Source organism: Benincasa hispida, chromosome 4, assembly GCF_009727055.1.
Source record: "Benincasa hispida cultivar B227 chromosome 4, ASM972705v1, whole genome shotgun sequence".
NCBI lineage: Eukaryota > Viridiplantae > Streptophyta > Magnoliopsida > Cucurbitales > Cucurbitaceae > Benincasa > Benincasa hispida.
The window spans coordinates 68,886,864-68,909,820 of NC_052352.1; the positions used below are offsets into that span (position 1 = coordinate 68,886,864).

General features: G+C 38.3%; 1 protein-coding gene across 1 annotated transcript; it reads right to left on the reverse strand.

Moving 5' to 3' along the window:
* Nucleotides 1–18,915: 18,915 nt before the first annotated feature.
* On the reverse strand, nucleotides 18,916–22,065 carry LOC120075645 (patellin-3-like). Its single transcript, XM_039029228.1, is given in 5 exon segments — nucleotides 18,916–19,460; nucleotides 19,572–19,722; nucleotides 20,385–20,413; nucleotides 20,416–20,514; nucleotides 20,653–22,065. Coding segments are annotated over 5 exon segments (1,584 nt in total). The 5' UTR covers nucleotides 21,703–22,065; the 3' UTR covers nucleotides 18,916–19,205.
* Nucleotides 22,066–22,957: the final 892 nt, after the last annotated feature.

Sequence of the window (22,957 nt, forward strand, 5' to 3'; positions counted from 1 at the left end):
ATTTATATGCAGTAATTTTGTCACAATGAATTGGAAAGATCCGCTTCCACTTGTAGGTACTTTTGAATAAGAGTTCCTTCAAGATCGCTCGTAAGTACAGCTGAGCCAATAACCGTTATGCCCCTGTAGCTACATCTGTCTCCTTAAGTACCACTGATCCCTCAAATGAATATAAGTCATAGTCCTACTATGACTGAGTCTTCTCTTCCAAAGAGAAGCTGTGGCCACTATGTTTAAGCCCTGAAATCAGCCCTTAAGGAAGCAATCTCTCTACTTATCCCTACTTCGGGAAAGAAGTGAATTCCATCTTGTGGATTGAGTTCCCAACTCCCAAATCAGACAAGTCCCCAAAAAGGTAGGCATGTTGAGTTGACAATCTGGCCACTCTCACCCATACTAATCAAAGGACCGCCCTCAAAGGCAAGAGTTCCCAAAACACTCAGGATTGAGGTCGTGTCATCTATGGTCGTTTAGGTGAGATGCAAGTCTCTAGTATCAACGGCATTATACACAGAGTCTAGTCATCTCGTGGTCCAGATCTTATACAAACTCTTTGTATAGGACACCCCCACTCACACGTCTCCACATGAATGGTCAGAATCAACCATCTGTAGTAGTTTATAACAGTTGCATACCTCTACAAAGCGGGTCGTATCCGTAGTGTCACCAGGATCAGGTATCCCACCTTAATCCTTATACTATAGACCTATTTAGGTTATCACTTAAGGCATGATGCACTTGTGTATCACATATACATTCTTAAGTTCTCATAAGATAACCAAGGAGCTTTGTTTATTGGATATGAGTAGATGCCAGAATTAAATAACAATTATTTTATTCATTAAACAATGTGTATCTTTACAAAACAACGAGACTCCGGGAGAATTAGGACACTAATCCTAACAAAATCTTCTTGTTATAGTATTTATTATTTCTTACTCTGTAATGGCCCTACTTTCCTACGTATGTCTAGGATGCTACTTCATGTATGCATAGGCTTAACCATACATTTTTTTTCTAAACAATCAAATAAAAGAGCCAAAATTTTATTTAATAGTGCTCAAATGAGCAAAGAGAAGAAAACATAATTAAATAATAATAAATAAACTAAAACAAAAATAAAATAAAATAAAAATTTACCATTCGGGTTACCCCTAAACCGAACTTTAAAATGGAAAGCAATTAAATAGTCAATTAATAAAATTTATGAATTTTGCATGAGAGTTTAAAATGCCTAACTCCTAAACCATACTCCAAAACATGATATTAAGTGCGGAAGCAGTAAGTCGTCCTAATGGCCAAGTCATGGATCTCTCTTGTCATGCACCGGTCTATCATTACCTTTACCTGAAAAATAGGAAAAGAAAAAGGGTGAGTATAAAAGTATACTCAGTAAGCGGCCCACTACTAAGCCTACTCAGTGATCTGTTAATCTTTCCATTGGACCAAAAAGCACAAGGGCATCATAAGCATAGGCATAGGTATAGGCATAAGGGGCGAAACCGAAGGCACGCTTTCATAAGTAGTCACACAAAGGTCACAGGCATAAAGACAAGTGGTAATCCCAAAAAGGCCACCGTACATAAGCATAGGGTGTGGGCTCGAAGGCTCACAACATGCGATGTGCATAGCCCAATGGTAACACTAATAGTCACTAAAATTCCATATGGACATAAGCATACAATCATGAAACCTGGAACTAACAGTCATTAAAACCTCAGATAGACATAAGCATGCAATCAAGTCCATGAATCAGCATCAAACTTTATCACAATTACCCATACATCAACTTTATCACAGTCTACTCATACATCAAACCTTATCACAGTCTAATCATACATCAACCTTATCACAGTCTACTCATACATCAACCTTATCAAAGTCTACTCATACATCAACCTTATCACTGTCTACTCATACATAAAACCTTAGCACATTATCATAGTCTACTCATACATCAAACCTTATCACAGTCTACTCATACATCCAACTTTACCATAGTATTCTCATACATCAACTTCAGCACAGTTACCCATACATCAAATTTTATCATAGTTACATACAGTGACATAAGAAATTTTCAGCAGGCTTATCAAGATCATAGGGCAAAACTGGCAGTAAACCACTTACCTCGGGATAACGAACTGAACCAAAACGAACCCTTACTCCACTCGAAAACTTCCTTCACCGCCACACGTTCTTGAAACCAACCACAAATTTCATGGGTGAAGGTTAGCTTAGACCTAAGAATCCCAAATTACAATGGACTACCAAAAAGGGAACCAAAACTTAGCCAACAGACAGATCGTCAGAATCGCCGTGATCTGACGGCGACTAGAATCACCGTGATCCAACGGTAGCCAAGAAAGAGAGCGACGCGGCTTCGAGTCGCCAACTTCGACTATTCGACCACCATTTCGGTGTCGACGGCAAAGACGAGCATCTTGCGACTTCAGCGCCTTCACAGCGTTCGACGGGCTTCGGGCTTGGTCGACGGTGAGGACGAGCGCAGCTGCAAGCGGACGCACTGGTTGGAACGACGGAAACTTGCGCGGCTGGAGATCCACGATCGAGCGACGGACGACGATGAGAATGCGCTGGCAGCAGGCACGAGCCAGGCGGCGGAGACGGCACAGTGAAGGGAAAAATCCGAAGGCTGGAAGAGAGGAAGAAAAAAGAGAAAAAAGAAAAAAAAAATTCTTTTTTTTTCCTTTTTCACGTAACCCGAGGCCCCAAAACTCATTTATAACCCTAATTCCCTTCTCCTTTTCCAAAATTAACTATTAACCCCCCCCTCCCCCCCTTTTTTTTCCTTTCCCTTTTTTTTTTCCTTTTTTTATAACATAAAATATGCATAAATTCCCTGGGGTGTCACACTCTTCCCCCTTCATAAACTTTCGGCCTTGGAAAATTCTTAATCCTGGAAGACTCTGGATGCAGTGCTCTCATCTCGTCCTCTCGCCTCCCAAGTTGCTTCCTTCAAACTGATGGTTCTGCCACAAAACCTTCACCAGTGGCACCTCCTTGCTATGCAAAACATTCAGCTCCCTGGCCACAATTTGCGCAGGCTTCTCCTCGTAACTCAAGTTTTCATTCAGCTGCAAGGGGTCAAAGTCCACCACATGAGACGGGTTCGTTAGATACTTCCTCAGCATGGAGACATGAAAGACAATATGGACCGCGAAGAGAAATGGTGGCAAGGCCAAACGGTAAGCCACAGAGCCGACCTGCTCCAAGATCTCGAATGGCCCTACAAAACGCGGACTTAGCTTACCCTTCTTCCCGAATCTCAGGACACCCTTCATCGGCGCCATTTTCAGGAACTTTTTGTCACCTACTTCGAACTCCAGATCTTTACGTCTAACATCTGCGTAACTTTTCTGTCTACTTTGCGCTACTAGCATTCTAGCCCTGATCTTCTGCATAGCTTCATTTGTCAACTCCACTAACTCAGTTCCCACCAGTTTCCTCTCCCCAACCTCTCCCCAACAAAAGGAGACCTACAACAAACAACTCTCGTGGGCCCGAATCAAAAAAATAAGAACCTCTACTGTAAAGAGCTTCAAACGACGACATGCCAATGGTAGCCTGATAGCTATTATTATAAGCAAACTCTGCCAAATGCAAGTGGGAGTCCTAACCCCCTGAGAATTCCAACACACGAGCGCGCAACATGTCCTCCAACGTCTGATTTAAACGTTCTGTTTGCCCATCAGATTGGGGGTGAATAGTTGTACTGAAGTTCAATCACGACCCTAAAGCTGCCTGGAGGCTCTTCCAAAAACTAGAGGTGAAACGAGGGTTCCTGTCGGACACAATTGATACTGGCACACCATGCAATCTTACTATCTTCTTCATATAAAGCTGAGCCCACTTACTCACTACGTACGTGGGCTTTCTTGGAATAAAATGTGCCACCTTGGTGAATTTTTCTATCACGACCCAATTCACTGAGAAACCCTTCGTTGTCTTGGGAAAACCCGTGATGAAATCCATGGCCACGCTCTCCCATTTCCATTCTGGCACATCCAATGGTTGTAGCAAGCCTGCTATCTTCTGCCTCGGGGCCTTCACCTGCTGACAGACTAAACATCTACTGACATAGTCAGCTATCTCCCTTTTCATATTATCTTATACACATCTAGATGTGTATAAGAGACAGCCTTTCGACTGAGGGCATCGGCTACCACATTCACCTTACCTGGGTGGTAGAGGATCTCATAGTCGTAATCCTTTACTAACTCGAGCCACTTGCGCTAGGGGCAAGCATAGTAGGCCGATAAACCGACACGACCAACCAAAATCGGCCAAAATAGGGTCGATCGGTCAGAAATCCATCAAAAATCGGGCGGGGTCGGTTTGGGAGGGAACCGCCGACTGTTGCTATAAGTCGGACACCCAACAGGTCGGGTTTCGACCCTACCCGACCGACTTCATGAATTAAAAAAATTATTTAATATATAATCAGTTCAGTGTTGTCGCCTCCCTCGCCTAGGGTTTATTTTTTCATTCCTTGCCTTCAATTCACACTCGCAGTCGCCCGCCCCTACTCGAATCGCACCACAAAAATCGTTCCTTGCCTGCAGTCCATGACTCCAAGTTTCCAAGTCTCCATAGGTCTTCCGTTCCTCTTTGTTGCTCCGGACTGCTCGTCTTCTTCCATTCCTCTTCGCAATCACTGCTGCAGGCACACCGTCCAGTCCTGAGTCCATGACTCTAAGTCTCCACAGCTCATCTTCTTCAAGACTGCTCGTTTCAATATACACACTATTTTTAAAACAGTGTTTTGTACCTTCCTTGCTCAGTTGCTCGTTTTCGATTTTCAACCCGAGGTCCGTTTTCGATTTGCAACTGTAGGTCCGTTTTCATTATCGATTTGCAATACATATTAGATGAGTTGATGTCTACATGAACAAATTTTTGGAGTCATATGCCAACACTAAATAATTATTATTATTATTATTTTTAAGACTGAGAACCAAAAAGACAATTTTGTCTAGAAAATATGTCAAAATAATATAACAAATTAGTGGATGTCGACCTGAACAAATCTAAATGTATGTATGTGCATGTGTGTGCAAATACATATTGCACTTCAATGATTAATTATCCAATTAGCGCATCTAGTGTAGTGAAAATGATGATAAAAAAATTTATATATATTTGGCATAGAACTGATGCTTATGTAAAGCTGAAATCCTTTGAATTTTTGTGAATTGTGTGATACTGATGAGTGATGTTTGTCATATTGTGGTTCAGTTACATGGCTTCAATGGATATGGAGTTCGATGGAACTACAACTGATGCATCAAAAAATGAACGAGATGCAGAAGGAATGGATGCCAATACAAATATCATTAATGTTGATTCAGCAAATGAGACATCAGACGTTCCAAATCCACCGAAAAGAAGGAAGGCGGTGAAAAAATCCATGGTTTGGGATCATTTTGATAAGCTAAAAGGTGATCCTAATGACCCTCATGCTCAATGTAAGTACTATGGAGTTATCTATCAGTTCATTCAAACGTAATGGTACTGGACTATGAAGAAATCATCTGGCGAAAATTGCTAAAAAATACCTTACCAAAAAAAGATGAGATGCCAAAACACAGAGATGACAATGTATCTATTCAAAACGTAAAGCCAAAGACAATTTTTGGCAGACTAAACTGGTCACAACGTGTATAGTGAGTCATACTTAAGTTTGTTAGGATGTTCAGGAGTAGCGTTGGTGGGAATTGATAATTTATTGACGGAATTTCAACATTCAAGTTTAGGGAAGTAAAGGGATTTAAGAAATTGTCGATAGATTACACATGTTGCAAGTCAACCTAGATTTTGATTGTTCCGTCTCGTTACTATGGTAGAGAATGTGCCTTAAGTTGTATGTATGAGAAAAAGCATTTTCAAAGAACATGTTTGTGAATAGGAAGTATAGAGTTTCTCTCACTACGGATTGTGGACATCGGGGACAAAATATAAATTACATTGATCCTAACTGCCATTTCATAGATTCTGATTGGAGATTACATAAAGAATACTAGTTTTGTCAATTGAGAATCATAAAGGCGATACTATTGGAGTAAAACCATCGAAAAGAATTTTGAAAGGATGGGGCATTGAAAGCGGTAATGAACTTGACTGTTGATATGCAGCTCGAATGATTATGCCATTGCTTATCATTTTGAAGATATCAATAAGGGATTAATTGTTTGGTGGAGAATTTTGCATGTTCGTGTTGTGCTTAATATTAAATCTCATAGTTCCATGCTGATGCTTTTAAGAACATAGATGATTGCATTGAAAGGATCGATCACTGCTTACGGTTTTATAAGTTATCATTCTCACTCGCACGTTTTTTGAAATTTAAAAAAGTTGCAATGAAATTGAAAAAATTTCTTCTTGTAAGAGTTATGTGTGTCTTGATGTTACCCACCTAAGATCTAGAACTCTGACATTATTTATTGCTTGATGCAGCTGTAAAGTTTGAAAAGGCTTTTGATAGATTAGAAGATTGAAAGAGCTTCTTATAGACACCGATTGTCACCAAAATAAGGAAGATTGGAACAAATGCTAAGATGTTGATTAGGTTTTTAAAGGTCTTTTATGATGTGACATTGAAAATTTCAAGGTCTTTGTACACCATTTCGAATATGGTTTTTCATCAGATTACAGTGGTTCAGAATTGTATACGTTTGAATGCTGGTAGTGCAAATGCAATGCTAGTTTGAATGGCCAATAGCATGAAGGCCAAATTTGAGAAGTATTGGGGGAACAATGAAAAAAATAATCTGTTGTTGTATGTTTCTATTGTGCTAGATCCTCGAAAAAAGCTAAGGTTCGTATCTTTTTGTCTTAAAAAATTTTTTGGCCCAAAGGTTGCCAAATCTATAGGAAATGTAGTGGAACAATGTTGTAGACGTCTCTTTCATGAGTACAGTATTACTCATACTCAGAGTGGGAGTGGGAGTGGTAGTACTTCTACTAATACACCAAATGTCACAGCCTCGGAGACCATGATTGATTGTGATCTAACTGAAAAGATGGGTGAAGACTTTGTCTATGATACAATTGATCTTGATTTTGAAGGTGATAAGACTACACCTTTCGAACAGGGGTCAGAGATTGATATTTATTTGTTGGAAGCGAATGTTAAGAATGAAGGTGATTTTGATATACTTCGATGGTGGAAGAGGAACAGTCATCGGTTTGAGGTTCTTAGTCGTATTGTTAGAGATATTTTGGCAATTCTAGTATCTACTATAGCATGTGAGTTGGCTTTTAGTACAAGAAGACGTGTTGTTGATTCATCATGTTTTTCATTGGCTCCAAAAACAGTGGAGGTTCTCATTTATATTCAAAATTGGCTAAATTCTGATCCAATAGATCTTAAAGTTCAACATGACATGGAAGAAGCTTCATTATTTGAAGAAGATATTTATTCATCATTTGTATTTTGTAGTAGTAACTTGTTAGATTAAAATCTTAATGAGGTTGTCTTTCTCTTCTTGATCTTAATTATATAGGATCCAGAGGGGTTATGGACAATGAAAAAGACATTCAAGACCTTCCAGATTTTGCGAAGTTGTCCGTTAACAATTAAGTATTTATCATTTGATTTTATTGTAATTGGGTTGTATTGGACGATTGACTTTATGTTTTATTGTAATTGGCTTGTATTTGACAATTGACTCTATGTTGGAATTTCTATTTTCTAGTTTGATTGTATTGTATGTGTCATGTGACATGTGAGTGTGACTATGTGTCATGTGATATTTCTATTTATGACATATGTATTAAATGTTTGTTTTCAATTATATTAGTTTTGTTTTGCTTTCAATTATATTGTATGTGAGTGTGACTATGTGTCATGTGACTCTCGACTCTCATATTAGTTTTGTTTTCAATTATATATGAAATATGTATTAAAGGTTCTATAAGCAATTAAGTGAAGCGAGCAGTAACACAATCTCAAACAATGTACACGTTAATTTTTAAATATTAAGGGTTGTCAAATCAAATCATTCGCTCATATTTTATTTTTAATACCTCTAGGCTAGCTCTATTCCATAAGTATTAAAAAAATAAAATGTGAAATAGTATCTTGAATTTTGACTCACAATCACAAATTAAAAGAGAAAACTAAACATGATTGATAAGGAAGTTAATAAATAGTTGGTTTTTTTTATTATTAAAAATTGCTATTTATAACGACTTGTCGACTTCTACCTAATAGCCAAAAAAATTTATAACGATTTATAATTTATAATTGCAATTTTTCTTAGAATTTTAATAAATAAATATAATTTCTTTTAAAGGAAGAAAAAAGGAAAAACCAAAAAACCAAAAAAAAAAAAGTTCTAACCCGACAAAAACCAACCGACCGACCGATTGGCTGGTTGTTTTTTAGCTCATTCGCCGGCCGGGGCCGGTTTGAATATAGTCCAAACCAATCCTGGTTGTTCGGGGTCGGTTTGGTCGAAAACCCGACTCCGGCCGGCCGATCATCACCCCTAACCTGCGGTACCTCATATTTAACTCTTTCTGGGTGAAGAAGTATTTCAGACTCTTGTGGTCGGTGAAAACTTGGATCTTTTCCCCCATACAAGTAGTGCCTCTAGATCTTCAGGGCAAACACTACCGCTGCCAATTCCAAGTCATGGGTAGGATAGTTGCACTCATGGTTTTTCAACTAGCAGGAGGCATAAGCGACCACCCTACCATGTTGCATAAGCACGCAACCCAAACCCTTCTTAAAAGCATCACTGTAGATCACGAAGTTCCCGAAGTCGTCTGGTATGGTGAGAACCAGGGCTGAAACCAACCTCTGCTTGAGGTCCTAAAAATTGTCCTCACAAGCTTTGCTCCACACAAACTAAGCTCCCTTCTAGGTTAGCTGAGTCAACGGTGTGGCCATGCTAGAGAAATTCTCTATAAACCTACGATAGTACCCAGCCAATCCCAGGAAGCTACGCACCTCACTGGCTGTTGTAGGGCAGGGCCAATTGGTAACGACCTCAATCATAGCTGGATCCACTAAAACCCCGTCCTTCGACACCACATCCCAAGGAAGGACACCTTCCGTAGCCATAACTCGCACTTAGAAAACTTTACATACAATTTGTTTTCCCTCAGCGTTCCTAGGACCTTCCTAAGATGTTCCTCGTGTTCTGCCTCTGTCTTGGAGTAGACCAGAATGTAATCAATGAAAACGATTACAAAGGTGTCTAGGAAGTCCCTAAACACCCGGTTCATCAAATCCATGAATACCGCCGGAGCATTTGTCAGACCAAAAGACATCATAATGAACTCGTAATGCCCGTATCTGGATCGGAACGCAGTCTTCGGGATATCGTTGTCCCTGATCCTCAGCTGATGGTAACCTGAACATAGGTCAATCTTGGAAAATACAGTAGCACCTTGTAGCTAGTCAAACAGGTCATCGATTCTAGGAAGCGAGTATTTATTCTTGATGGTCACCTTATTCAACTCCCTGTAGCCTATGCATAAACGTAACGACCCATCCTTTTTCTTCACAAAAAACACTGGTGCACCCCACGGAGAAACACTGGGTCATATGAACCCTTTATCAAGCAGTTCCTACAATTGAACCTTTAGTTCTTTCAATTCGGCCGGAGTCATTCTATACGGAGCTTTGGATATAGGAATAATGCCTAGCTCCAGTTCGATCGTAAAATCAAGCTCCCTTGGTGAAGGCAATCCTGGAAGTTCTTTCGGAAATACATCGGGATAATCTCTCACAACTAGCTCAAAGGTTAATGCAACCTCGATTTCTCTTGTGTCAACTACGCTAGCCAAGATACTCCAGACACCTTGGTTAATCAATCTCTTGGCCTTTACTGCTGAAATCACTTTGGGTAAAACTACCGTCTCGGCCCCTTTGAACATAAAACTGGCTTCTCTAGGGGGGTTAAAATTCACCTCCTTACGAGAACAATCTATACTAGCATGGTTGGCAGCCAACCAATCCATGCCCAAAATTACATCAAAGTCACACATGTCTAATACTGTCAGATTCACATCAAGGGTGTGGTTCGTTATTTCCAACTGACACGCTTTTATCTTTTCACTTGCTATCATAATTTTTCCTGACGTGTAGACACTGATAAAACATAACCCAAGGGTTCCAAAACTAGCATGGAATGCTTTACGAACAACGAAGAAATGAAAGAGTGGGACGAGCCAGAGTCAAACAATGCCAAGGCATAGTGCCCTAATATTGGAGCGTACCTGTCATCATTGTTCCCGAGTGCTCAGCTTCCCGGCGACTGGTGGCATAGACCTGACCCTGCTGCTGCTATCGGTTTGAACTACCCTGATGCGAACGCGGGGGCTAACCCCCCGCACTTTCGGAACCACTACTAGGGCATTGGTCTGCGGTATGGTAACCCGAGGCCCCAAAACTCATTTTATAACCCTAATTCCCTTCTCCTTTTCCAAATTAACTATTAAACCCCCCCCTCCCCCCCTTTTTTTTCCTTTCCCTTTTTTTTTTCCTTTTTTTATAAACATAAAAATATGCATAAATTCCTGGGGTTCACACTCTTCCCCCTTCATAAACTTTCGGCCTTGGAAAATTCTAAAATCCTGGAAGACTCTGGATGCAGTGCTCTCATCTCGTTCCTCTCGCCTCCCAAGTTGCTTCCTTCAAACTGATGGTTCTGCCACAGAACCTTCACCAGTTGGCAACCTCCTTGCTATTGCAAAAACATTCGCTCCGCCTTGGCCACAATTTTGCGCAGGCTTCTCCTTCGTAACTCAAGTTTTCATTCAGGCTGCAATGGCTCAAAGTCCACCACATGGAGACGGGTTCGTTAGATACTTCCTCAGCATGGAGACATGAAAGACATTTATGGACCGCCGAAGAGGGAAATTGGTTGCAGGGCCCCAAACGTAAGCCACAGAGCCTGACCTGCTCCAAGATCTCGAAATGGCCCTACAAAATGCGCGACTTAGCTTACCCTTCTTTCCCGAATCTCAGGGACCACCTTCATCGGCGCCATTTTCCAGGTACTTTTTGTCACCTACTTCGAACTCCAGATCTTTTACGTCTAACATCTGCGTAACTTTTTCTGTCTTACTTGCGCTACAGCATTCTTAGCCCTGATCTTCTGCATAGCTTCATTTTGTCAAACTCCACTAAACTTCAGTTCCCACCAGTTTCCTCTCCCCAACCTCTCCCCAGCAAAAGGAGACCTACAACAAACAACTCTCGTGGGCCCGAATCAAAAAAAATAAGAACCTCTAACTGTAAAGAGCTCAAACGGCGACATGCCAATGGTTAGCCTGATAGCTATTATTATAAGCAAACTCTGCCAAATGCAAGTGGGAGTTCTAACCCCCTGAGAATTCCACACACGAGCGGCGCAACATGTTCCTCCAACGTTCTAATTTAAAACGTTTCTGTCTTGCCATCAGATTGGGGTGAATAGTTGTACTGAAGTTCAATCACCGACCCTAAAGCTGCTGGGAGGCTCTTTTCCAAAAACTAAGGGTGAAACGAGGGTCCCCCTCCCCCCCCCCACCCCCCCATGTTCGGACCACAATTTGGATACTGGCACACCATGCAATCTTACTATCTTCTTCATATAAAGCTGAGCCCACTTACTCACTACTTTACGTGGGCTTTCTTTTGGAATAAAATGTTGCCACCTTTGGTGAATTTTTCTATCACGACCCAATTCACTGAGAAAAACCCTTCGTGTTCTGGAAAAACCCGTGATGAAATCCATGGCCACCGCTCTCCCATTTCCATTGGCACATCCAATGGTTTGTAGCAAAGCCTGGCTATTCTTCTGCCTTCGGGGCCTTCATCTGCTGACAAAACCTAAACATCTACTGGGACATTAGTAGCTACTCCTTTTCATATTGGGCCACAGTAATTACCAATTCACATTCTTGGCGTACATTTTGGTACTACCTGGTGCATCAAAAACGGAGAGTTGTTGAGCTTCTACCAAACAGTCCCCTTTCAGCCATCATCTGCTGGGACCACATTAACCATCCCTGATACAAAAGACCCTTGTCCACCGACCACAGAAAATTCACTTTTTCTGACCCAACCCTACCTGACAAACATTTCTGAACCAGGTCGGGTTCACCCTGCGGTGCAACAATATCCTCTGCCTTCAAGGGTTTTGGTTGCACTGTTTACACTGAGCTAGCTATGAAGTGACTTCCCCCACTGCCACCGCGATCTCTGCTCGCTCCAGATTCTTTACACAACTGAGCCTGTTTAGTTTATCAAGACGGCCGAATGAGCGACCTTTCGACTTGAGGGCATCGGCTACCACATTCACCTTACTGCGGTGGTAGAGGATCTCGTTAGTCTAATCCTTTTACTAACTCGAGCCACTTTGCGCTAGGGTGGCGAGCTATGGTAGGTCCGAATAAAACCCGACACGACAACCAAAACCGGCCAAAAATAGGGTCGACCGGTTCAGGAAATCCATCAAAAATCGGGGCGGGGTCGTTTGGGAGGGAACCGCCGGACTGTTGTATTTAAGTTGCGACACCCAAACAGTCGGGTTTCGACCCTACCCGGACCGACTTTCAGGAATTAAAAAATTATTTAAAATATATAATCAGTCAGTGTTGTCGCCTCTCTCACCTAGGGGTTTATTTTTTCATTCCTTTTGCCTTCAATTCACACTCGCAGTCGCCCGCCCTAACTCGAATCGCACCACAAAAATCGTTCTTGCCTCTAGTCCACGACTCCAAGTTTTCCAAGTCTCCACAGGTCTTCCATTCCTCTGTTGCTGCTCCGGACCGCTCGTCTTCTTTTTCGTTCCTTCTTCGCAATCACTGCTGCAGGCACACCGTCCAGTCCTGAGTCCATGACTCTAAGTCTCCACAGCTCATCTTCTTTCAGGACTGCTCGTTTCAATATACACCACTATGTTTTAAAACAGTGTTTTGTGCCTTCCTTGCTCAGTTTGCTCGGTTTTCGATTTTTCAACCGAGGTCCTTTTTCGATTCTGCAACTGTAGGGTCCGTTTCATTATCGATTTGCAATACATATTTAGATGAGTTGATTGTCTATATGAACAAATTTTTGGAGTCATTATGCCAACACTAAATAATTATTATTATTTTATTTTTAAGACTGAGAACCAAAAAGACAATTTTGTCTAGAAAATATGTCAAAATAATATAACAAATTAGTGGATGTTCGACCTGGAACAAATCTAAATGTATTGTATGTTGCATGTTGTGTGCAAATACATATTGCATTTCAATGATTAATTATCCAATTAGCGCATCTAGTGTAGTGAAAATGATGATAAAAAAAATTTATATATATTGGCATTAGAACTGATGGCTTATGCTAAAGCTGAAATCCTTGATTTTTGTGAATTTGGTGGATACTGATGAGTTGATGTTTGTTCATTATTGTGGTTTCAGTTACATGGCTTCATGGATATGGAGTTCGATGGAACTACAACTGATGCATCAAAAAATGAACGAGATGCAGAAGGAATGGATGCCAATACCAAATATCATTAAATGTTGATTCAGCAAATGAGGACATTCAGACGTTCCAAATCCACCGAAAAGAAGGGAAGGGCGGTGAAAAAAATCCATGGTTTGGATTCATTTTGAATAAGCTAAAAGCGTGATCCTAATGACCCTCATGCTCAATGTAAGTTACTTATGGAGTTATCTATCAGTTCATTCAAACGTAATGGTACTGGACTATGAAGAAATCATCTGGCGAAAATTGCTAAAAAATACCTTACCAAAAAAAGATGAGATCCAAACCCAAATGACATTATCTTTCAAAACTAAAGCCAAAGACAATTGTTTGGGGACTAATATGGTCACAACTTGTATGTGAGTTCATTATAGTTTTTTAGAGAGTTCAGGAAGCGTTGGTGGGAATTGTAATTTATTGACGAATTTCCATTCAAGTTTATGGTAAGGTAAAGGGATTTAAGAAATTTTGTCGATAGATTACACATGTTGCAAGTCAACCTAGATTTTGTTGTTCCGTCTCGTTACTATGGTAGAGATGTGCTTAAGTTGTATGTTATGAGAAAAAGCATTTTCAAGAAACATGTTTGTGAAATAGGAAGTATAGAGTTTCTCTCACTACGGGATTGTGGACATCGGGGACAAAATATAAATTACATTGATCCTAACTGGCCCATTTCATAGATTCTGATTGAGATTACATAAAGAATACTTAGTTTGTCAATTGAGGAATCATAAAGGGCGGATACTATTGAGTAAAACCATCGAAAAGAATTTTGAAGGATTGGGGCATTGAAAGGGTAATGACTTTGACTGTTGATAATTGCAAGCTCGAATGATTATGCCATTGCTTATTCTTTTGAAGATTCAATAAGGGATTATTGTTTGGTGGAGAATTTTTGCATGTTCGTTGTTGTTGCTTATATATTAAAATCTCATAGTATGTGATGCTTTTAAAGGAACATAATGATTGCAATTGAAAGGATTCGATATCTTACGGTTTTATAGATCTTCTCCTGCACGTTTTTTTGAAATTAAAAAAGTTGCATTGAAATTTGAAAAAAAATTTCTTGTAAGAGTTATGTGTGTCTTTTGATGTTACCCACTAGATAGAACTCTGACATTATTTATTGCTTGATGCAGCTGTAAAGTTTGAAAAGGCTTTTGATAGATTAGAAGATTTGAAAGATGCTTCTGTTATAGACACCGATTGTCACCAAAATAAGGAAGATTGGAACAAATGCTAAGATGTTGATTTAGGTTTTTAAAGGTCTTTTATTGATGTGACATTGAAAATTTTCAAGGTCTTTTGGTACACCATTTCGAAATATGTTTTCATCAGATTTACCAGTGGTCAGAATTGTATACGTTTGAAATGCTGGTAGTGCAAAATGCCATGCTAGTTGAATGGCCAATAGGCATGAAGGCCAAAAAAATTTGAGAAGTATTTGATGGAACAATGAAAAAATAATCTATTGTTGTATGTTTTCTATTGTGCTAATCCTCGAAAAAAGCTAAGTGTTCGTATCTTTTTGTTCTTAAAATTTTTTTGGCCCAAAGGTTGCCAAATCTATAGGAAATGTTAGTGGAACAATGTTGTAGACGTCTCTTTTCAATGAGTTTACAGTATTTACTCATACTCAGAGTGCGGAGTGGGAGTGGTTAGTACTTCTACTTAATACACCAAAAATGTCACAGCCTCGCGAGACCATGAATTGATTTTGTATGATACTTTAACTGAAAAGATGGGTGAAGACTTTGTCTATGATACAATTGATCTTGATTTTGAAGGTGATAAGAACTACAACCTTTCGAACAGGGGCTCAGAGATTGGATTATTTATTTGTTGGAAGCCGAATGTTAAGAATGAAGGTGATTTTGATATACTTCAATGGTGGAAGAGAGGAACAGTTCATCCGGTTTGAGGTTCTAGTCGTATTGTTTAGAGTATTTTTTGGCAATTCTAGTATCTACATATAGCGTGTGAGTTGCTTTTAGTACAGGAAGACTGTTGTTGATTTCATAAATGTTGTTCATTGCTCCAAAAACAGTGGAGTCTCATTTTATATTTCAAAATTGGCTAAATTCTGATCCAATAGATTCTTAAAGTTCAGCCATGACATGGAAGAAGCTTTCATATTTGAAGAAGATTATTATTCATCATTTGTATTTTGTAGTAGTAACTTGTTAAAGATTAAAATCTTAATGAGGTTGCTCTTTCTCTTCTTGATCTTAATTATATAGGATTCCAGAGGGGTATGGACAATGAAAAGACATTCAAGACCTTCTTAGATTTTGCGAAGTTTGTCCGTTAACAATTAAGTATTTTATCATTTGATTTTATTGTAATTGGGTTGTATTTGGGACAATTTGACTTTATGTTTATTGTAAATTGGCTTGTATTTGACAATTGACTCTATGTTGAATTTCTATTTTTTCTAGGTTTGATTGTATTGTATGTGTCATGTGACATGTGAGTGTGACTATGTGTCATGTGATATTTCTATTTTATGAATATATATTAAATGTTTGCTTTTTCAATTATATTAGTTTGTTTTTGCTTTCACATTATGATTGTTATGTGAGTGTGACATGTGTATGTGACTCTCGACTCTTCATATAGTTTTGTTTTTCAATTATATACATAATTAAATAATAATAAATAAACTAAAACAAAAATAAAATAAAATAAAAATTTACCGTTCGAGGTACCCTTAAACCCAACTTTAAAATGAAAAGCAATTAAATAGTCAATTAATAAAATTCATGAATTTTGCATGAGAGTTTAAAACACCTAACTCCTAAACCAGACTCCAAAACATGATATTAAGTGCGGAAGCAGTAAGTCGTCCTAATGGTCAGGTCATGGATCTCTCTTGTCATGCACCGGTCTATCATTACCGTTACCTTAAAAATAGGAAAAGAAAAAGGGTGAGTATGAAAGTATACTCAGTAAGCGGCCCACTACTGGGCCCATTCAGTGATCTGTTAGTCTTTCCATTGGACCAAAATGCACAAGGGCATCATAGGCATAAGCATAGGCATAGACATAAGGGGCGAACCCGAATGCACGCTTTCATAAATAGTGACACAAAGGTCACAGGCATAAATACAAATGGTGATCCCAAAAAGGACACCATACATAAGCATAAGGTGTGGGCCCGAAGGCTCACAACATGCGATGTGCATAACCCAATGGTAACACTAATAGTCACTAAAATCCCATATGGACATAAGCATACAATCATGAATCCTGGAACTAACAGTAATTAAAACCTCAGACAGACATAAGCATGCAATCAGAATCAGCATCAAAGTTTATCACAGTTACCCATACATCAACTCTATCATAGTCTATTCATACATCAACCTTATCACAGTCTACTCATACATCAACCTTATCACAGTCTACTCATACATCAAACTTTACCACAGTATTCTCATACATCAACTTCAGCACAATTACCCATACATCAAATTTTATCACAGTCTACTCATACATCCAACTTTACCACAGTATTCTCATATATCAACTTCAGCACAGTTACCCATACATCAAATTTTATCACAGTTACATACAATGACATAAGAATTTTTCAGCAAGCTTATCAAAATCGACAGTAAACCACTTACCTCGGGATAACGAACTGTCCCGAAACGAACCCTTACTCCGCTCGAAAACTTCCTTCACCACCACACGTTGAACCAACCAAAAACTCCATAGGTGAAGGTTAGCTTAGGCCTAAGAATCCCAAATGACAATGGGATGCCAAAAAGGGAACCAAAGCTTACCGCAACAGGGGGGCGGAGAGGACAGCGTGGCCGAGAGAGAGAGCGACGCAGCTCCAAGTCACGGCTTCAGCTGTTCGATCGCCGTTTCGGGTCGACGGCGAAGACGAGCGTCTCACGACTTTAGCGGTTTCAGCGTTCGGGGGCTTCGGGCTTGGTCGACGGTGAAGACGAGCACGGCTGGAACGACTGGAAACTTGCGCGGCTGAAGACCCACGATTGAGCGGCGGACGATGGTGAGACACACTGGGCAGCAGGCACGAGGAGGTGGCGTCGGAGACGCACAGTGAAGGGGAAATGCGAGGCTGGAAGGAGGAAGAAGAAGAGAAAAAAAGAAAAAAGAACTTTTCTTTTTTTTTCACATAAATATGCATAAATCCTTGGGGTGTCACATACTCACTCTCTCTTTCTTTATTTGTTATAATGTTACTATTTCCTACACATACTAAAATAATATGTACTCAAACATAGATTATTATGATCCAAACTAAGATATCTGCACCCTAAATATACACTAGTATAATCTATAAATTATTATAACCCAGTCTATAATAACTAACTTAGTACCCCAAACATCCCTTTTTATACTCATCTTCACCAAGATAACTATTGAAAAAAGAAGTATTACTATCTAATTGGAGAACTATAGTTGACAGAGTGAACTAGATCGAAAAATATTAGCTTCAACTATAGGTGGATTTTGACTAAATGAAAGATTTCTCAAAAACCATTCTTAGATTTATGGCAGGTCATATAACTAAGGTTTAAAATGTCGATGTCGACGAAAATATCAAAGCCTTAATTTTATGAAAATTTCGATAGAAATATCGATACAATTTCAATTTTGATGGATATTTTTAAACAAATTATAAAAACAAAAAAAATAATAATTAAATTTAAATTAGTGCATAAACATTTTCTGACCTTTAAACAAGTTAACAAGCCTATTATTTATGTTATATTTACGTTAGTGACGTTTTGTTATTTAATTATTATGTTCCAAAAAATTTTCTATGATATAATAAAAATATCGATATCGAATCCACGAAAATTTAGAAATACCGATCTAAATGTCAACATGTCAACGAAAAATTAATACAATACAATATAACAATACTAATAAAACTTAAAACTTTTTTCTGAAACTAAATTTAAGCACTCAAAATAATTTATCTAAAACTATCATAAATAACATTATAGGGGTACAGAATTTCAGCACTCAAAATAATCTATCTAAAAAATAAACTTCTCACGAAAAAAAAAAAAAAGAAATAGAAGATGAAACTTTGAAGAGATGGGAGATGGTATAAAAAGAAAGAGAAAAATTAAAATTAAAATTAAAAAATAATAATAATAATAATAAAAGAAAAAAACATGAAAAGTTATTTAAAAAAAGAAATATTCAGATTGTGACAATTTTTTTAAATGGATCCATGTGTACCACTTCTTTCAAATCTTCTTTTAATCTTAACTTGTTGGTTAGACATTGGATTTGAACACAACGCTATTAATACTTTAAAGCACTAACAAAAATGGGACACTAAGATTCAGTTTGTTTGGGGTCTATACGACTTTAATTCAAAATTTGGTTCGACTTTGGATGGGGATAATTTGTTTAGAGTTGCTCGGATTTCAAATCACGAAATTCAAACAGCTAAATTTCTCTTGAACAAACAAAAACAAACCTGTACACAGTGTCCACAAAATTTACAACTCTAATAACAAAAAACGAGTGAAACAAATTCGGTACCAACACATAAAATGACCAAATAACAGATGACAGATCTTAATTTGTGAGAAAAAAAAATATATTAAAATTTCGAGGGCATAAGAAGCAGTAAGAAACAAGATTGAACGATGGAGCTAATATACCCAGCCTTGTTTCTTTTGTTTCTTTTGTCCCTTTTTGCAATCACTAAGCTTCACTCTCTTGGAACCTTGACCTTGAACCTATACATGAGCTTCTTCTTCTTCGAGGTTGGATTGTCAATAGTAAATAACACCTTTCCCAATTCACAGACTTGGAAACTTTGAGAGATGACTGGTTCATCCGTTGCGGCCATTTTTCTTGTCTTTTGTATTATCAAAGTGTATGCTTCTTTGGTATTAGGCACAAATTCAGCACTGTAGCTCACCTCCCATCCCACAACACGTAGCTCCCAAGCAATAATGCACTTCTGTAATGCAAGATACATACAAACGCATGTATTCATAGAAAGTAAAGAAAGGCTTGCATAAAATGAACATAAAACATGAAACAGAGACATAACACGACTCTCAATCACCACCTCATAAATTATAATTTCAACAGTTTGCTTAGTTGATGGTTTAATTGAGACTTCCGTTGCTTGATCAGAAGCATCGAAATCTGGGTTGCAATCACAATAATCAACACTCAAGCCACCATATTCAATTGGAACTTGTTCGGGAGAAATATATCTGCATGGTTACATCGTAAGCCATAAGCCAACTCAGGAAAACTTCAAATTCTTTGATAATCATTTAGGACTCATGGCTAAAAATGAAATTTTTTGTTTTTTATTTTTGAAAATTATGTCTATTTTCTCCTTATTTTTCTAGGATGATAGGCATCGTCCTTAAGTATAGCCACATCCCAAATACAAAAACAAGTTTTTAAATACTACAATTTTTAGTTTTCAAAATTTAGTATCTTGATTTTTAAAACTTATGGTTAAAAAATAGATAATAAATGAAGAAATTTGAAGGTACAAATAGTGTTGATAGCCTCAATTTTAAAAAACAAAAAACAAATGGTTATCAACGAGACCTTTAGCTTTTTTCGCTTTTGTAAAAATAAGTCTGTAAACCCCTACTTGTATGCAATAAATTTCGTGTGCTTTTATTCAAATTCAAATGTTGCTTTAACAAAAGTGAAATGCATTATTGAAACATGGGGAGAAACATGCATAAACTTACCAACAATGAAAATGTTATCAAATGAGTTTAACTTAATAGAAAACACTTCATAAATACATAACAACAAATTCTTTGTTAGAACTCAAGGACACCAAATAAACAAGCCAACAGAACTGATGCTGTTCAAAGTAAGAGTCCTGTCGTTACAACAAATTCTTTCTTACTTACTTGAAAGGGTCTCGGCGGATCTAGATAGGACCCGGCGAAGATATAATTTGCTTTTGTCCTCTGGGTTAGAAAAGGGTTGATCATAGTATAAAATGCAAGATACCACCAAGGAACGTTGATAAATACCTTGTGAGATTCCATTCAATAAAATCAGCAAACATCAACCAAAAACTAAGTATATTATATTGGAGAATAAAAACACAAACACACCACAAAGAATACATATAAGCAATGCAAGAAAATAATTCAAGACAATGCATGAACCTGTTTGGCTACGAATTCAGGATAATTGTCCTGAAGCACCTGAACTGCCTGTTTGGTGGCCAGTCGAAGCTCTCGCTTACCAGGGCCAGGGGAGTTTTTGAGGTCATTAACCTGAAACAAAGTAGAAATACCTCCCGGACGAAAATCAAGTTTCCTAATACTCCTTTCTAGGAACTGAATCCTCCAACGCAAGAACTTGGTTCGCTTTTCTTCATCGGAGAACATTTTTGAATATAAGTCCTTGTTCTGGAACTCTCCAAACACATTGTAACACACTGGATGACTCTCCCTGCTGTAACCATGCATATACACCACCTTCTCTAAATCATCCCCCAGATTCTCGTCCACGAGTGAGTCGATACCAAACTCCTCCCTCCACCGAATTGTGTTTCGAAACATAATGAATGCATCCCTCACTTTGAAGTCCCTCGCCCTCAAAAACTTCAGCAGGATCACATCCGTCCTGTCATCTTCAAGAAGAGGAACCCCCCAAATTGACAGCTTCTTCTCTGGCAAACTTGAATCCTGGACTTCCTTTGCTCGATTTTCCTCAAGTTTGGAATTTCCTGTTGGTGGACTGGGAGGCGTGGTATCAAATTGGAATACATGGTTCTTCGTACCTTCTTCAACGAGTTGCCTGAGCTCCTGAAGAGCTTTCCTCTCCGGATCTGCAAGATCATCCACTCTGTTACTTTCCTCCTTGAAAGAAACCGAAGTCTGAGGAATCTTCTGCTCCTCGATTGCATTGAATTTAGTAGATTCAACAGAAACAGAGTCAAGTTCTACTGATCGACATGGTGGCTGCAGTGGCTCTTCTTTCTCCACCACTGCTGCCGGAGGAGGTAACGAAACCAGTTCGTTTTCAGCAGTAGCCAATGATACAGACTCCAGAACAACTTCTGATGGTGAAATGGAATCCTTCTCGGGTAGAACAGGAGAATCAGCCACCGCCGACAAAGATTCAACAAGAGGCGGCGGGGGATTTTCTTCCTGAGTGCTAGATGGTGGGCGGTCCGAAAGGGGTAGAACCGTCGGGATCCGGTCGTCCATCAAAACTTAAGGTGTAGAAATCAAACGAAAGTGGAACTGAGTTGGAAAGGGAAAGAGGGCGTTAAAGAATTTGCGGCGAAGTGAGGAAGGCGGCTGCAGAGGTCTATGGCACAGATGAAGGGTAAAGTAGCGCAGAAAATGAGAACGAGGAGAGGGGGGGAAAGCGGGTCCGGCCGGAAGGAAGCAAAGAAGTGGAAGCGGCAGCGGTGGCGGTGGCGGTGGCGGTGGCTAACATGATGAGGGTCGGTTTTGAACGGAAAATTGATAGGTGGGGGATCGAAGACATCCGGCTTGGAGGATGAATTTCATAGTGCGAGGAGAGGAGAGGAGAGAGGAGAGGAAAATGTGTTTGGTTGTGCTGTAGAAATTGTATAAAAATTTTATGGAAATAAATTATTTTTATATTTAATTTATAAAATTAATTTCAAAACTGTGTAAAATTTTAATAGATTAATTGATAAATAATAAATTCAATTTAAAATTTTGAGAAAAATTAATTTTTTGATAGGACTATTTTCAAATATAGAAAAATTAATCAAAATATTTACAAAATATAATAAAATTTTAAAACTATCAATGATAGACGTTGATAGATACTGATAGAAGTCTACCAATGTCTATCATCGTCTATCATTGATAATTCTAAAATTTTGTTATATCTTGTAAATATTTTCAATAGTTTTACCATTTGAAATAATTTTCTTATTTAATAATTAAATAATATTATTAATTACAAATATTTGTAAAATGAGAAATTAATAATTAAAGTTATTTGATTACATAATTTGATAGAATCAATTTGATGAATTTATATAATTATGATGTATTAATTAATAAAATAACTAATAAATTCTAATTAATTCATGATAAACTAATTATAATTATTAAAAAATAAATTGATATGATTTTACTCAGAATGATCATTAACTAACTACAAATATAATTAACTTGTAGTTTTATTGCATTAATTTAGATTAATTAATTTTAATAATATATAAAATAAAAGAATAAAGAAATGTATTATAAGAGGAGAGAGAGTGAGAATGGAGAAAACCCAACTTTTTTTTTTTATGGGAATCATTCATGGGTATAATGGATGCATGGGAATAACTTATTCCCATGCCAAAGCTACAAAACTTATACAAAACAATCCCTTACTCATTCCCAACCTTATTATCATCCCAATTCCCTTAATCTAAATGCCTCTTAAGAGGATTGGGGCTAAGGCGGGCAATCCGAGTATCCCCGATGAAGA